Source organism: Rattus rattus, chromosome 4 (assembly GCF_011064425.1).
Source record: "Rattus rattus isolate New Zealand chromosome 4, Rrattus_CSIRO_v1, whole genome shotgun sequence".
Taxonomy (NCBI): Eukaryota; Metazoa; Chordata; class Mammalia; order Rodentia; family Muridae; genus Rattus; species Rattus rattus.
This window is the reverse complement of record NC_046157.1, coordinates 83,432,386-83,448,526: the sequence shown is the minus strand read 5'-3', so window position 1 is coordinate 83,448,526 and position 16,141 is coordinate 83,432,386. Positions and strand designations below refer to the sequence as shown.

The 16,141-nt window shown below is 46.3% G+C and overlaps 3 protein-coding genes across 5 annotated transcripts in view; 2 read left to right on the top strand and 1 right to left on the bottom strand.

The window, feature by feature from the left end:
* Positions 1-5,816, top strand: part of Znf318 (zinc finger protein 318) — a 38,000-nt gene extending 32,184 nt beyond the window's left edge. The window contains exons 8-9 of one of the 2 annotated variants that reach the window (XR_004387690.1): positions 3,799-4,017; positions 5,567-5,816. Coding sequence is in view for 1 of the 2 variants with exons in the window: in XM_032900628.1 (XP_032756519.1) it covers positions 3,799-3,921 (123 nt within the window). In the remaining variant the exon portion in view is untranslated. Of the gene's footprint in view, positions 1-3,798; positions 4,146-5,566 lie in introns of those variants that run through there. The other variant, XM_032900628.1, reaches the window with a different exon arrangement.
* A 5,935-nt stretch (positions 5,817-11,751) lies between these two features.
* On the top strand, positions 11,752-14,467 carry Crip3 (cysteine rich protein 3). The gene is made up of 8 exons (XM_032899442.1): positions 11,752-11,822; positions 12,118-12,212; positions 12,604-12,661; positions 12,756-12,887; positions 13,579-13,650; positions 13,776-13,870; positions 13,959-14,016; positions 14,183-14,467. The coding sequence occupies exons 1-8, from the start codon at positions 11,780-11,782 to the stop codon at positions 14,242-14,244; spliced, it is 615 nt and encodes a 204-aa protein (XP_032755333.1). The 5' UTR covers positions 11,752-11,779; the 3' UTR covers positions 14,245-14,467.
* A 667-nt stretch (positions 14,468-15,134) lies between these two features.
* Positions 15,135-16,141, bottom strand: part of Slc22a7 (solute carrier family 22 member 7) — a 6,464-nt gene continuing 5,457 nt past the window's right edge. The window contains exons 9-10 of one of the 2 annotated variants that reach the window (XM_032899440.1): positions 15,932-16,138; positions 15,135-15,406 (exon numbers count right to left, since the gene is read on the bottom strand). In XM_032899440.1, coding sequence (XP_032755331.1) covers positions 15,385-15,406; positions 15,932-16,138 — 229 coding nt within the window. In that variant the 3' untranslated portion in view covers positions 15,135-15,384. The remainder of the gene's footprint in view (positions 15,407-15,931; positions 16,139-16,141) is intronic. The other variant, XM_032899441.1, reaches the window with a different exon arrangement.

Here is a 16,141-nt window from a genome sequence, read left to right as displayed (position 1 = left end):
CTCTGGAATATCTGAGCTAGTGCTCTTAATTGCTGAACCATCTCTTTAGCTCCCCCTCCCCCTAAACAGTTCTTACTAATGACTTTAGTGGTGAGAAATTAGCAGTAGTGTTTAAATATGGACAAATGCCTAGTTTCACTCAGTTCATTAAATTATTCCCTCAAGGTCTCAGACCTTTGCTTTGTAAATGCTTTTCTCTGCCGTATACGCCATCTTTTCTTATTCATTGCTGGTCTCACAGAGCCTGTGATGCTCCAGTGATCTTTCTGCTAACACTACTGAGCAATATAGTAAAGTACTCTCAACCAACCGTTCTGCTTTGTCTCTCAAAAATGGAAAAAAAAAAAAAAAAAAAAAAAAAAAAAAAGGTTTTGGCAATAAAGCATGCAAAAATATGTCTTACCTGATTGTCAGCTTCCGGGGCTGAAGAAAATGGACACGCAAGGTATAATTATGGTAGAGGGGATGGGAGGGTGAGATGCTCAGAGAGAAGAGTAGGAAGCAGAGAGGAGAGGTGGCTTCGGTTTCATGTATTTCAAATAGCTGGATCTCCTCACTAAAGGCTTACATACGAGATCCAGTAAGAATCTAAGCCCTCATTTATTGATAATGTAGGTGAGAATGTAGAAATAGAGAGGTAGTTTGGGAGTGTAAGTACATTTGACTTTATTTAGAGTTTGCATTTTTCATACATTTGTATAATTAGTGACTGTTTAGCCCACTGTAACATGAATACCTATGTGGTCCTTTCAGAGAATTTCTTTATTTCTTTGTTTTCAAGACTATAGTTAAAATATTTCTTCCCCTTTTTTTTTTTTTTTTTTTTTTTTTTTTTTGGTTCTTTTTTTCGGAGCTGGGGACCGAACCCAGGGCCTTGCGCTTCCTAGGTAAGCGCTCTACCGCTGAGCTAAATCCCCAGCCCCTTTCTTCATCTTTTTACTCCAAACCTTCTTATATACACCTCCTTGCTCTGTTTGAAATTTAGGTCCCACTTTTTCATTAATAGTTACTACATGCATATATATGTCTAACTATAACCCGTTGAATTTATGTCACTTATATGTATGTTTTCAGGACTGACAATTTATATTGGATAATCAATTAATGTGCTCTTCTCTGGAGTAGACTGTTTCTCAGTATTCCTTGGTTTCCTGTAGTTCCTTGTGTAAGCCGAAGCCTCATATGTGTGTCTGTTGGTATCTTCCTTGGTCAGCTGATGTTTAGGCAATCATGATGGTGAGACTTTATGGGTGTATCTCCTGACGTTACTAGGAGACACAATCTCACAGCAAACCCTCTGGCCCTCTGTCTTACAAGCTTTCTGCTCCCTCTCCACATGCTCCCTGAACCGTAGGTGCAGGAGTATTTTGTAGGTATATCCATTGGGACTAGGTAGAGTTTGATTTTGCACTTACGTTTATTTAATTTCATTTTGGTCTTGTGAGGTGTGTTTTTTTAAGACAGCTTCTCATAGTAGCCCAGGTGGCCTACAATTAACTGCAGAAAAGGCTAGACCTAAGTGTGCAAAAGTCTTCTTGCCTTAGCCTCCCAAGGGCCAGGATTACTGGTATATGCCAACATATCTGGCTTATATAATTTTAATTCTATACGTAATAATAGTCTCATGGATAGTATAATTTTTAGAGTTTATAATCGTAAAAAAAAAAAAAGTTTCCAGATATCCTGACCCATATACAATTGGAAGAAAATATTCATAAATGTGTGTGTGTGTGTGTTGAAGAATTTACCATGGTTATATTTTATCTCTGTCTCTTGGCTAATATATGCCCCGCTAACTGCACTGTAGGAGAAGTCATTTTTTGCTTACTGTGCTTTCCCCCTTTGTATTCATAGTGCATAATTGCTAGCAAATAGAAAATCTCAATAAAAATGTTGGAAAAAAGTCAGTGTGGTAATAGCTATTTTTCTTCACTGATTGTTAATACTTAGCAATTCATATATGGATTATAAACTCAATTGCTGCCTGCGTCTGCTGGGTGCTTAGCATTCTAGAAGCCAACTGTCTTTTTGTTCTCCTGTTCTGGTTCTTTGGGTACAAAGCTCTGTGGCAGTTAATGTGATCAAGTTCAGTAACATTCTGGAGTGGTGATACCAGACTAAGTGGGGTCACTGCCCTCTCACCTCATAGAAAAGAAACTGAGAGGGTAAGGAGGTAAACTGACTAAGCTAAGAGCTACTAAGAAAAGGCTGGAGGAGACATTTTGAGAACTCTGATTGTTAACTGGACTCCTCTTTCCTTCCAGCCAAATGAGCTGACATCAGTTGGTCAGACGCCAGGATTCCTATGATGTAGCTGATGGAGTACCTCAATGTTTTATGTCCTAACATCTTGGCATTTCAGCAAAGCTAAAACTAACTTTCATTATGAGTAGAAACAAAAACATAAGAGATTACCTTTCAGGAGGAAAAAGGAGAATTTTATTTTGATTTGTATTGTCTGTTGTATTTCAACCTTCTGACAATGAAAATGTATTTTATATAAAAATATTTTACACACATGTATTCACACACACAAGACAAGATTATGTTGGAATTATCTGGTGCTAAAAAATTATAGGTGTGGGTTTTGTTTGTTTTTTAAACCCTCTGTGTGCTAAGAACCATTTTCTCAAAGCTGTGTCTTTCCTATTAGTAATCCCTGAGTTTAATTGCTGTCACTGTTTTCTTTCCATCGGTACAAATAGGTCCTGATTTTCCCCCTCAAGACTCTATGAATTACTGTTTTCAGGGCAATATACCCTCTTCAAAGATCTCCAATCATTTTTTTATTCTACTTACGTACAAACACTTGGACATTAAATGTTATAAATGAAGACAATTGTCTTCACAAAGCTTGCTTTAATGCAGGCCCACAACAGATATCAAAGTTGTTGCTACAGACAATAGAGTGAAAGATAGTACTTATCCAGATGCAGTGACTTAAAGCTTTGCAGGCCTTTGTTACCTCCAGGCCAATAAATATATTTATACAGAAAGGCTTGGGGTTGGTGAGATGGCTCAGCAGTTAAAGGTACTTGCTGCCAAGTCTGATGACTGGAGTTCAGTCCTACCCATGTTGTAGAAGAAAAGAACTGATTCTTATAAGTTGTGCTCTGATTTGCACATGTTTGCACCTACACACACACACACACACACACACACACACACACACACACACACAAATTAAGGAGTTTTGCAGAAAATATGTTTAAGGTAAGTGAATGAATGAGTAGGAAGAAATAGAAACAATTATGTAATGAAAGAACAAAAGATAGTGACTATAAGGAATGGCTGGAGATGGTGCAGAGGATAGGAGTGTGTAGTGGTCAGCTCCCAGCAGGCACATCGTGCCGCTCACAGCCACCTGTGACTCCAGCTTCAGGAGATCTGATGCCCTCTTGTGGCTTCTCATGTGCACCCCAACCACTACACACACACACACACTCACAACCAACATTTAAAAATCTTTTAAATATGGGCTGGAGAGATGGCTCAGTGGTTAAGAGCACTGACTGCTCTTCCAGAGGTCCTGAGTTCAATTCCCAGCAACCACATGGTGGCTCACAGCCATCTGTAATGGGATCAGATACCCTCCTCTGGTGTGTCTGAAGATAGCTACAGTGTACTCATATACATAAAATAAATCTAAAATAATGTGGAAGAAGCAAAACCATGTTGACGCATTATTTGCATTTTTCCTCCGATTCTCTGTTAAGGTTTTATCAGTTTTCCCGTACATTACAATAATTACGATCACATTGGTACTGCCGCTCACTGATCTATCTCCTTTTCTTTCAGGGCCAGTCCCAGAAGTCTTCACATTTTCCAAAGGAAGGACTGCAGCAGACATTTCTGCTCCAGGAATGCAGGGATAGAAACCACAAAGATTATGAAAATAATGTGCGTCCTTGTGGCCAGTAGACAGTCCCCCTTAGGTCTGACCTCAGAAGGCGGGTCTGGCTGCTCGCAACTATGGAGAAAGCCCTTTCATTTTAGCTACCAGGACCCAGTGATCGGGTGAGTAAATATGTGTGGTATGTCCTTACCTTTAGAGGAAGAACAAGCTAAGAAGAGACACCTTATCTAGCATTGAATAAATTACTGAACTCTACCTCTGATGTTAAAATTGTGGAACTGGTAAGATGTTTAGTCAGTAAAGACACTGCCTGCCAGCTGAGACCCTGAGCTTGATCCCTGGGACCCACAGAGTGGAAGACAGAACGATCCCTCCTACAGGTTGTCTTCTGACCCCTTCTTATGCCATGGCATGAGCGTTAATAAGCAAACATAGTTATAAGAAAACTGGACGTCTGGCTTTCCTATTCTTTCTGGACCATGAGTCCCAGTATCTTCAGGTGGAATCTAGCCTCCCTTTCTAGTTCATGTAAGAATAAAGATAAAATTGGGTGTGGTCTTGGGGAAATGGGATGCAGATGGGCAGAGGAGGCTCAAGAGGGAGGGACAGTTACAGACAATGTTTAAAAGTGCTAGACTGGGTATGGTGGGACATTCCTTTAATCAGTACTCAGGAGAGGCTACCATAGTCTATACAGTGAGTTCTAGGCCAGCCAGGGCCACATAGTGATGCCCTCTTGGGAGGAGGCAAATTTAACCTCATGCACACAGGCCTATGGAGACCAGAAGCAGGTCTCCATAAGGCCCTCTGGGACTGGAGTTACAACTGTGAACCACCATGTGGGTGCTGAGAACTGAACCCAGGTCCTCTGGAAAAGCAGCCAGTGCCGTTCTGCAGCCCCTCTGGTCTAAGAGCCTTTATAGACACTGAACCCTGGTTGGCACACATGGCACACAGAGTTCTTACACTTAGTATACAGAGTGTGGCAATGCCTTACTCTTCCCACCTAAAATGCTGCTTACATGGGGCTGTTCTAAGCCTGCCTTAGGTATTGTGGCCGAGTTCCATAGTGGGAAGGACAGCCACAACCAATAAAATTTAGCTTGACTTACCCCTTCAAACTCCTGTGATCAGTGAAGCTTCCCCTGTAACAGTTAGAGAACTATCCAGAAAACTGTTAGCCTAAGTTTGCTGCTGATTTGTAGATCCAGGCCCTGTTAGAGTCCTGGACATGTAGTTTACTGTCTGATTCTATGGTTTTGTTAACTTTCAGAAATACTCAGAACACTATAAGCATTGACCTAAAAAGAACATGACCGAAGCCATTAGATGAGAAGTAAAGTGTCTCAGGGCCTTTTGCTATGGAGAGGTTTCTAAAGTATGGCCTGCTTGTAGCCAATGGAAAACAACCTGGGGCCAAGATGGCTAGCTTTGCTACCACTTTCCCTGTCACCTGTTACATTCCTCTTCCCAGGGACAGTCAAGTGTTTTGGTCCCTAGCCCTCATGTTGGATTGTGATTCTTGTTACATGCTAGCTCCTTGACTGCTTACACCTCAGTTCTCAAGCAGTGTCTGACTCCATGGCTATGGTAGGCTGAGGGAATGAGAACATTTCTGAATGATGCTTTCCCATTAGGTTTTTATTTAATATGCTGGAATCCACATATATGAAAATAATAAACAGAAGCTGCACACACCTTTAATCCCAGCACTAGGAGGCAGAAGCAAGTGGATCTCTGAGATGAAGGCCAGCCTGTCTACAGAGTGAGTTCCAAGACAGCCAGATGGACCCATAGAAACCCTGTCTCCAAAAGGAAACCAACCAAAGCAAACGCCTGTAAGGGTGAGATGGTGCTGGAAAGCAGGGAAGATGATATGGGACCAACCATGTGCCCAAGCTCTCGACACGTTAGGAATCGCTCTGTGTAAGAAAGTAAATTCAGGGCTGGAGAGATGGCTCAGCGGTTGGGAGCACTGACTGCTCTTCCAGAGGTCCTGAGTTCAAGTCCCAGCAACCACATGGTGGCTCACAGCCATCTGTAATGAGATCTGATGCCCTCTTCTGACAATATCTGAAGACAATGACAGTGTACCATGTACTTAGATAAAACAAATAAATCTTTAAAAAAAATGGAAAGCAAATTCAGTCTTTCCTAGTCTTCTCTTCCCCTTTCTTCCTCCTGCTCTGCTGTGTGTATGTTATGTCTGTACACATATGTCTGTGTGTGTGTGTGTGTGTGTGTTGGGTCCTGAGATGCTGAGCATGGAGCCCAGTACCTTGTGCACATTAGGCATGGATCCTATTACTAAGTGACATTCTCTACTCCTCTTTTTTTTTTTTAATTAAGGAATATAAACTACCAAAAGCAGAGCTTTCTAGTGTAAGCGCTAATACAGTGAGAAAACACAAGTAATATTGTGTTTTTAAAAACAGGCAATTTTTCATTAACTTATTAGAACTGAGTTACTTTCAAAAGTTTTCTAGTCGATTGTTTTTTAATTTATTGAATATTCATATCAGTGTTTTACCTGCATGTATGTCTGTGTACCACATGTGTGCCTGCAGAAGTTGAAAGAGGACATTGGGTGCCCTGGAACCAGAGTTCTGCACGCTTGCGAGCTGCCATGTGGATGCTGGGAATGAACCCGAGTCTACTGGAACACATGTGCTCACCCACCAAGCCATCGCTCCATACCTCTAAGCAACTGACGTTTTAGAGAGTTACCTAGGACCAAGTCTGTTGGTGTTTGTTTTTGCTTGGGGGCATGCTGTTGCTGGGACAGGCTCTCTTTGTGGTCCAGACAGACCTCAATTTGCCATTCTTCTGCCTGATGAGCCTTTTGAATAGGGGTTTATAGGCGTTTGCCACATGTCTAGCTCAAAGTTCTTGGCATTGCCTTAAAGTCACACGTGTGTGGTCATCTACATGAGCAAGTCTAGAGAGACATAAGTTAGTAGTTTATAATTGTTATCACACTGCCTGCAAAGCTAGCCAAACAGTAATACATGCGTGTGCCACACTTCCCCACGTTCTCTTGTTTGCCACATATTTAATGAGACACATAATTTGTGCTACAATGCTAATTAAGCATAATTAGTTGGTCTTGTGAATGACCGTATATGGTAGGAATGCTTTGCTGCCAAAGCAGATGTTCAGGGTTTTTTAAAATTAGTTACCTGATTATTTTGTTTGATTGGTTTTTGTTTTGTTTTGGTTTGGTTTTCAAGACATGGCCCTGGCTGTCCCGGAACTTGCTCTGTAGACCAGGCTGGACTCAAACTCAGAGCTATTCCTTCCAAGTGTGTTGAGATTCAAATTGTGTTGTGGCATATGTGTTATTCCTAGCACTCAGGAGGCAGAGGCAGGCAGATCTATGTGAGTTGAAGGCCAGCCTGGTCTACATAGGTGAGTCTAGGACAGCCAGGAATCTGTCACACAGAGAAACCCTGTGTCCAAAACAAAACAAAAACAGAAAAGGTGTGTGCCACCATTGCTCTGTGTAGTTACTTGATGTTTGTAGTCTTACATCTTACATGTTGATAGTCATGTGTTGTAAGAAATTAGCTGCATAGTTGAGAATATAAGTCAGGGAGAGAGCACTTGCCTAGCATGCTCAGTCCCTCAGTTCACTCCCAAGTGCTGCCACAAAGAGGAAGAGGGAAAGGCAGAGAAAAGACCTTCCCCCCACCCCCCCCGGGCAGCTGAGCTTCCCTCGCTCTGTGGCCTTTCCTGTCTTGAGTCCTCCCGTCCCCTCTTTTCCCCACGTCTCTTCCAGTAGGAGCAGTGTTCACACCCACGGGAGCTTGTGTGCAGTGCTCCACTTTCATTCATCAACACACATTATGCACTGAGCATTAGGCGTGAGATGTGGAGCAGGGCACTGGAAATCCTGCTCCGGTCCTTGGCTGATGGAGTTCACTGACTAGGGATGGACAACTTACATTTGGATGTATGGTGGGGTGTGAACAGGAAGTTGGCAGGCCTGTTTTACTTCTAGATATAATGTAACTTCTGAGAAAGATGCATGAGACTTCATTTGCCTTTCTACTTTTTAATCACTTAGGTTGGGCTGTTTGGGGAGCGCTCTGCCTCCTCTCCAGCGGAGGGTGGTGCTGTAGGAGAGTCCCTAGTGTTCATAGCCTTGTACTGGATACAAGGAGGGAGCTGAGGCGGGCAGGAACTGGTCAGGAGGCACAGACAGAAGCATGCTTCTTCTGTTTGTGTCCCTATGGTTCACCATGCATTAGTACTGCATTCCTTTTTACCACTAACCAATGCTCTATACTATGACCCTACTCTAGTTCACTTTCTATTGCTGTGATAAATACCATGATCAAAAATAACAGGAGGAGAAAAGGGGTCATTTCACCCAAAACTTACAGTTCTACATGAAGGGAAATCAGAGCAGGACCTCAGGCAGGAACCTGGAGGCAGGAACTGCAGCAGAGACACAGAAGAATGCTACTTAGTGGCTTGTTCTCCATGGCTTCTCAGGCACTTTCTTACTCCTCCAGGACTCCTGCCCAAGGATGCCACCACCCAAGGTGGGCTGGCCTCCCATGTCAATCAGCAATGTAAAAAGCATCCCATTGGCATGCCTACAAGATACTCTAATGGGGGGTTGGGGATTTAGCTCAGTGGTAGAGCGCTTGCCTAGGAAGCGCAAGGCCCTGGGTTTGTTACCCAGCTCCAAAAAGAAGAAAAGATAAAAAAAAAAAAAAAAAAAGATACTCTAATGGGGCAAATTCTTCCGTTGAAGTTCCATCTCCCCAGGTGACCCATTGTCAAGTTGACAGAAGCTAACTAGCACATGTACATAGCACATATACATAGAATTAGCACACGTACATAGCACATATACATAGAACTAGCACATGTACATAGCACATATACATAGAACTAGCACATGTACATAGCACATATACATAGAACTAGCACATGTACATAGCACAGATACATAGAACTAGCACATGTACATAGCAAAAACACATAGAACTAGCACATGTACATAGCACATGTACATAGAACTAGCACATGTACATAGCACATACACATAGAACTAGCACATGTACATAGAACTAGCACATGTACATAGCACATACACATAAATCTAGCACATGTACATAGCACGTGCTGCTAGTGGACTTCAGGGCTCTCCCATCACTCACCTAGTACAGCTAGTTTGGGTATGAACATTCAAATGTAAGTTTTTATGTGAACATAGCTCTTTCTAGTATATTTAAATTTTATTATTTTAAAAGTTACAAAAAACAAACAAACATACCCCACCAGACCCAAAGACTACACAACTCAGTGAACTTCCCTCCAGTAAGACAGAGCTGGGAAACTTTACCTTGACTTTACACTTTCTCTAGCAAACATCTTTCTATGTGCTTGTCAGCTACAAAAATGAAAAAGATAGTTTTGGTGGTGGGTATTTCTTTGTTTAGGCATGTTTGCCTGCAGATATGTCTGTGCACCTCTTGTAGGCTTGTTGCTCTTGGAGGCTGGAGAAGGCGTGGGATGGACCCCTTGGAACTGGAGGTAGCAGATGGTTAACGGTGTGGGTGCTGGGAGTCAAACCGCAGTCCTCCAGGAGAAAGTCGGCTCTCTTAACCATGAGCCATCCTCCATTCCCTGGACAGGGTTCATTTCTCTTTGGTTACAGCTGCAGTGGAATTAGGCGCTGACTACGGTAACACGTTTTACCTTTCTGAGAAACTGTTCGGGTGTGGCTTCACCATTTTACACTGTCACCAACAGTGTAAAAGGATCCAGTTTGCCATATCTTTGCCAACACATTACAGCCATCTGAGTGGCCGGTTTTAAGTCGGTCCCCTTGTGGTCCCGATGACTAATGATGAGGACTCGAGCGAGGACGTGAAAGTGTCCTTTGAAATACTCTCCATTGCTTTGCTCTGCTTTTGGTTGTTGGAGCTTTGTTTTTGTTTTATTTTTAAAGACAGACTCTCATATGGCCCAGGCTAGCCTCGGACTCACATGTAGCTGAGGATGGCTTAGAACTCCAGATCCTGCTTCTACCTTCCAAAGTCTGGGGTTTTACAAATGTATCACCGCATCTGGTTTGGGGCTGTGTGTTGAGGATGGAGGGGGTCAGTGTCCCCTCAAGTGCTCCTTTGACTCTGAAATGCAGTCACAGGCCAAGTGGGGTGGTGCAGGCCTTTACTCCCTGTGCTCAGGAGGCAGAGGCACATGGGTCTCTGTAATTTTTGAAGCCAACCTGGTTTACAAAGCAAGTTCCAGGACAGCCAGGATTGTTAATGCAAAAAACACTACCTCAAAGAACCAAAAAAGAAAGGGGGAGAGAAGAGAGGGAGAGAGGGAAGGAGTAGGGAGGGAGGGAGGGAGGGAGGGAAGGAAAGGAGCCACTCACTGAACCAGAGCTCCCTGATTGGCTGACTGGCTGGCCAGTATCGGGTGTGCCATACCATCTGGGTTCTCGGGTTCTCAAGAGTGCATAGTAGGCATTTTATTAAGTGAGACTACTCTCCAGCCTTTGGCTGGCTGCATTTTGATTTATACTACTTTTATGAATCTTTTTTTTTTCCCTATCTGAATGGGGCTGGAGAGAAGGCTTTGCAGTTAGTAGCTCCATTTCCAGGGGCTCCCACAACCCCTTCTGGTCTCAGTGGGCACTGCATGCACACAGTGCACCGATATACATGCAGGCAAAACACCCACACAAGTAACATTCTTTATTCGTTTGTTTGTTTAATGTATGAGTCCACTGTAGCTGTCCTCAGACACACCAGAAGAGGGCATCGGATCCCATTACAGATGGTTGTGAGCCACCATGTGGTTGCTGAGATTTGAACTCAGGGCCTCTGGAAGAGCAGTCAGTGCTCTTAACCACTGAGCCGTCTCTCCAGCCCACAAATAACATTCTTAAGACATCTTTTAAAAAATCTCATCTGAATAACTGCATAACTTGTAAAAAAATTAATATAATAAAGCCTGCTTTAAAAGTTAAAATGCATTCTACAACTTAAATTTATTCTATCAGTGATTTGGGGGCAGTGGTTTCCAAGGGGGTTTTCATTTTAAATAAATTTTGTGATTTGTCACGTTCACACATGTGGTCTCTAATGCAGTCTGATTTCTGCCATCCTGTCTCCTTCAACACCGTCACCTGGGTCCCTACTAGTCCCTTTCCCGGCCCGTCAGTTTCAGGTTTGGGTTCCATTCTGTGACCCGTTCAGTTTAACCAGAGCCATCTCTGTGAACACTGGGTGGGAACTATCCATTGCATGCTGGTGTGGTCCTCAGCGACTCCACAGCATGCAACATTTTAAACTCTAAGTTAGAAATACATGGCTGGTGTTTAACCTACACCTTCGGATTTAATAATGCGATGATCTTATGAGCAGGCCATCGACTATCTGCAGGAGCACATTTTGGGACTTACAGACTGGGTTATGAGTTCATGTAGGAGATTCTTCACATTGCTTGCATAGCAGTTATGTGCCAGGCTCTGAGATTGGCTAATTCTCATACCACCCTGCACCATGGAGACTGTTACCATGTTACCACTTCCAGTTCAAACAAAAGGAAATAGGGTTTAGCAAGGATGGGCTTCACATTTCCTTGCTCTCGACCCTGCTGCACTAAGGAGGAATGAAACCACTATGCCTGCACGTGCCTTGCTTGCTTCTCACTGACCCGGAAACGCACTGACCTCAGGGCTCCTTTTCTCCCAAGTCTGTATCCCACTTTGAAGTTCTTTAAAGTAAATCGATAAGTAGCCTGGGCCCCTCAGTTCTTAAGTTTTTGGTGCCCAATGAGCAGCCACAACTCGATGGACTCAAAGCTGAACAGTGGGCGGGGCTAGGGAGGGGCGGGACACACCTGCGGGCGGGCGCCTATAGTCGCTGCTTGGACTAAGCTGCCTCATGAAGAACCATGAGCTGGACTTGTCCGCGTTGTCAGCAACCCGTTTACTTTGGTGAGGCTGGGACCGAGGAGGAGTAAAGACAATCGTGAGCCCCCGGGGCCCCGGTATCATTGAGTGTGTGTTTGTGTGTGTGCTTGAATACGCGCGGTGCCTGCCACACCTCCAAGAGCCCAAGGCAGGAGGCAGGAGGGTGGGATGGAGCTTCCTGGAGACAGTTGTCTCTAGGGAGCAAGGCTGGCTGGGCTGGTTTTCCTAGAAGGCGGAAAGGGCAAAAGGAGGGCGTCTGGCGTTGACGAACGAAGTTGAACGAACTCCTTGCAGCCTGGATCCACCTTGTTTCCCACAGCTGAGAAAGTGAGCTCCGTAGGCAAGCACTGGCACCGTTTCTGCCTGAAATGCGAGCGCTGTCACAGCATCTTGTCCCCTGGCGGGCATGCAGAGGTGAGGCCCGACCAGGGTGACAGCCCTTTGTCACACCCCCTACCCCTGCAGACCCCAATTTCAGCCTTGGAAGCCTGCCAAAGGCAACCTCAGCAAGGGAGCTCAGGGCGATCCACCCGTTCATTGAGCATCCTCATATGCACCGGAGTTTGGCAGGCCCTGTGCTGCTGCTGACCCATGCATGGTTCTGAGGGAGGGGTAAGCAGTTGCTCTGTATCCCACTCTGTCAACCCCTAGACCAGAATAGCAATTCTGACGTGCTAGCCTATCACTCACCATACCGGAGCCATCAGACTAGTAACAGTGCACATAGGCATCTGACAGGCCTATACAGGCATGCATGCCCCTTTGGCCCTGAGTGACCCTTCCCTCTGCCTGTGCTTGTGCCCAGCACAACGGGAGGCCATACTGCCACAAGCCTTGCTATGGGGCTCTCTTTGGACCTAGAGGTAAGTTCCAGCCTAGAAGGGGCCAGGGGCCACAAACTCTCCCTGTGGTTAGAAACTGGAGCCTGACCTCCATTATTGGGTCTTCTCTCTGCAGGGGTCAACATTGGTGGTGTGGGCTGCTACCTCTACAACCCCCCAAACCCCCCTCCTGCCAGCAGTATTTCCCTCAGCCCCAGCAACTTCAGCCCCCCCAGGCCAAGGACTGGCCTCCCCCGGGCCAAGAAAAGTAAGTGAAGGCGGGGATCAGTTGTTCTCCTTCTGACCCTTCCTCGGGCTACAGCAGACACTGTAACTGCTCTTGGCAGTCCTGTTGCTGGCCCTGTTTTCCTGCTCTCATGTGAGTTGAGTTTAAAAGGTAAATTGGAAAGATAGCGTGATCACCTTCATTTTATAAGAGATGCCCAGAGAAGACAGATGGCCACTAATCAGAAGCAAGGCTGACCTGGAAATCGGGCCCCTTCCCCCAGCCAGGGCATAGACGGAAAGATCTAAAGCAAAGGCTCCCTAGGATGGGGCCAACCCCTCAGCTTCTTCTCTGGTGCCCGGCCCTTCCTCATACTCCCGTAGTGGGCAGTGACGCCATGCTCCTCAACACCTGACACCGCTGCCCTGGCCGGCTCCTGTATCAGCTCAGGTTTCCTCATGATTGAGTTACTAGCAGCACTGAGCCGTCGAACCGGTGGGCTCCCGAGGCCTGGGAGAGGATGAGGAAGCAGGTGACCCCTGCTGTAGATGATGAGCTGGGTGGGATGAGTCAGAAAGGACTGTGTGCAGAGCTCACGGCCGCCTGGGGTCGGGGGTGGGAGGTGGGAGGTGCGGATGGGGGTGAGGACGGTGCCATATACAGGCAGGGGTAGAGAGCTCTGCTTAGGGTCTGGCCCCCAGCACAGCCCCATCTGGAGCCTCTTCCATTAAAGGCCCTCCCTACTTGAAGACATTCACTGGGGAGACGTCACTATGCCCTGGATGTGGGGATCCTGTCTATTTCGGTAAGTGACGACAGAGCTTGGAGAGCTTTCTTTAGGTAGCAAAGGGTAGGGAGGTGACTCAAGGCAGGTAGTTGTCCCCGCCCCGTCCCTAGAATGGAGGAACCATCACTGTTCTCCACCAACAGCTGAGAAGGTGATGTCTTTGGGCAGAAATTGGCACCGACCGTGCCTGAGGTGCCAACGTTGCAGGAAGACCCTGACTGCTGGGAGTCACGCGGAGGTGAGCAGGGGGGAAGGGAGGCTGTGCTGGGAGGAAGGCGTCTAGAAGCAGGAAGAGAGGCTGAGAGGATTCTTTTTCTGTGTTCCAGCATGATGGCATGCCTTACTGCCACATCCCCTGCTATGGCTACCTGTTTGGCCCCAAAGGTGGGCGACCTGACCCCAGACACTGGGCCTAATGTGTTATGGTGTATGAGAATGTGTGGACAACTTCCCTTGTGGTCAGATATCTCAGGAGTCTCCCCTCTCCCTTTAGTCCTCAACCCAACTCCCTTTCCACCAAAGCCCTTGGTGACAGGGCTCTCTCCCTCAGGTGTGAACATTGGCGATGTGGGCTGCTACATCTATGACCCAGTGGACGTAAGACCCAAATGAGCCACTCACGGGAGTGACAACCTCATGCAGGCTTTCCACCTCTCCTCCGAAGTCCTCTGGAAGCTCCGGAATTCTCTAGTCCTTTGGGGAGGAAGAAGGTGACGTCCTGGGGGCTGGGACCTAGGTGTAGGCTCTGTGGTAGACCTGAGTCTAGACTCTCTCCCACTTCTGTGTTTCCCCATTCCTAACTGGATGCACACACACACACACACACACACACACACACACACACACACACACACACACACACACACGCTTAGAATGGTGGTTGCCTGGGCTCCCAGTTCCTTCTCTCAGCAATGCTTGAGCTTCATAAAGTGTATTCATAAAGGTCATCGAGCTCTCTGGATTCCGTAATAAAATGTCAATCCCCATACCTTTGGTTCTTTTTTTGTTTTGTTTTGTTTTGTTTTATGACTGTTTTGTTTTTCCTAGAAAGGTTTCTTTGTGCAGCCCTGCAACTAGCTTTGTAGGCCAGGCTGGCCCCAGACTCTGCACGCCTCTGCCTCTGGAGTGCTGGAATTAAAGGTGTGCCCTACCACCCGCTAGCTCGCTTTCTTTAGGTGTGAAGCCCAGACAGTGATTTGAGGGGTAGGGTACAAGTCTGCTACTTCAGAGGGAGCCCTGGCAACAAGAAAGCCATCTATTGGTCCCCTGCCCCGGAGTTGCGCTGATCCTACCCTTCCACCGGAGACAGTACACCCACCGGCCTCACGGTACTAAAAATGACTACAGGACTGTGCTTTAACGACATTCCTAGGATGACCTTGTTCAATTTGAGCACCACACAACATCCTGTCCACTAGGAGGTTTCGTCGTCCACTTGGGAGATGAGCAGTGTAAGGCTGGAATCAGATCAAGTCAGTGGTTTTCCATCTGAGGGTTTCCCCCAATCTCACTGCTGCCCCAACCCATGAGCAACCGTCTTTATTTACAGAAGCCCCCGGCCATGAGAGGGGAGTCCAGAATCCCAGCGGCCCAGTGCTGCGGGAAGTTGTTCTGCTGTTGGAGAGCACAGGCAGAGGGCACCAGGAGCAGCTCCATCCTTAGGTGGAGGAGTCTGATGTCCCAGTCACAAGAGCCTGCCTTCTGTGCCCAGCTCCTGTGGAGAGCTGTCGCTAGTCCAACTCAGTCCCGGACCTACACATCTTCCTCCTGGGTACTGGACAGGGCCATAAGGAAGGTGTCAGGAATGTGGTCGGGGGTTAGTCCTGGAGCCTACAAGGACTGGCTCAGGGCTGTCCCAGCTCCTCAAATATATGCACGCATCCTCTTACAAGTAAGTCACTTGTCTGGACATATTCTTGGTGTATATAGCTCAGAGTGCATATGTGCCTCTCTTTTGGGCATTCGTGAATATATAAAGGTAAGGACAGACATGTTTGATTTTATATGACATGTTATACACACCAGGATATACACACCCAAACACTCACCTGTGCACATATGTATAGGTATCAAGTGTAACTGTGCAACTGCCTTCCCTTTGCATCCTAAGTGTCAGGGCCTTAGGCATCTGAATCCACACTCACACACACTCACACACACACTCACACACACTCAAACTCATCACACACTCTCTCACTCACACACTCACTCACACATACACACTCACACACACTCTTACACACATACACACTCACACACACTCACATGCATACACTCACACACACACTCACACACATACCTCTTCCTCTCCACATCCTGGATGGTCTCTGGCAGCTGTGCCTTCTTCGTCTCAGGCAGCAGGAGTGCAGTGCAGGCAGCCACCAGGGCAATCCCCCCATAAGCAACTTTGGGCAGCAACAGCCACACTCCATCCAGCAAGGCCGCCAGTGGGGCCAGAGAGGCCCCTAGCCTGCCCATGAGTGCAGTAAGTCCCAATCCTGTCTGTCTG

Excerpts from the sequence above, each read along its gene's own strand:
- Crip3 (XM_032899442.1), top strand. The coding sequence starts at position 11,780 with ATGAGCTGGACTTGTCCGCGTTGTCAGCAACCCGTTTACTTTG. Across the intron at positions 12,662-12,755 it reads GGCTCTCTTTGGACCTAGAG|GGGTCAACATTGGTGGTGTG; the intron begins GTAAGTTCCAGC and ends TTCTCTCTGCAG. Across the intron at positions 13,651-13,775 it reads TGGGGATCCTGTCTATTTCG|CTGAGAAGGTGATGTCTTTG; the intron begins GTAAGTGACGAC and ends CTCCACCAACAG.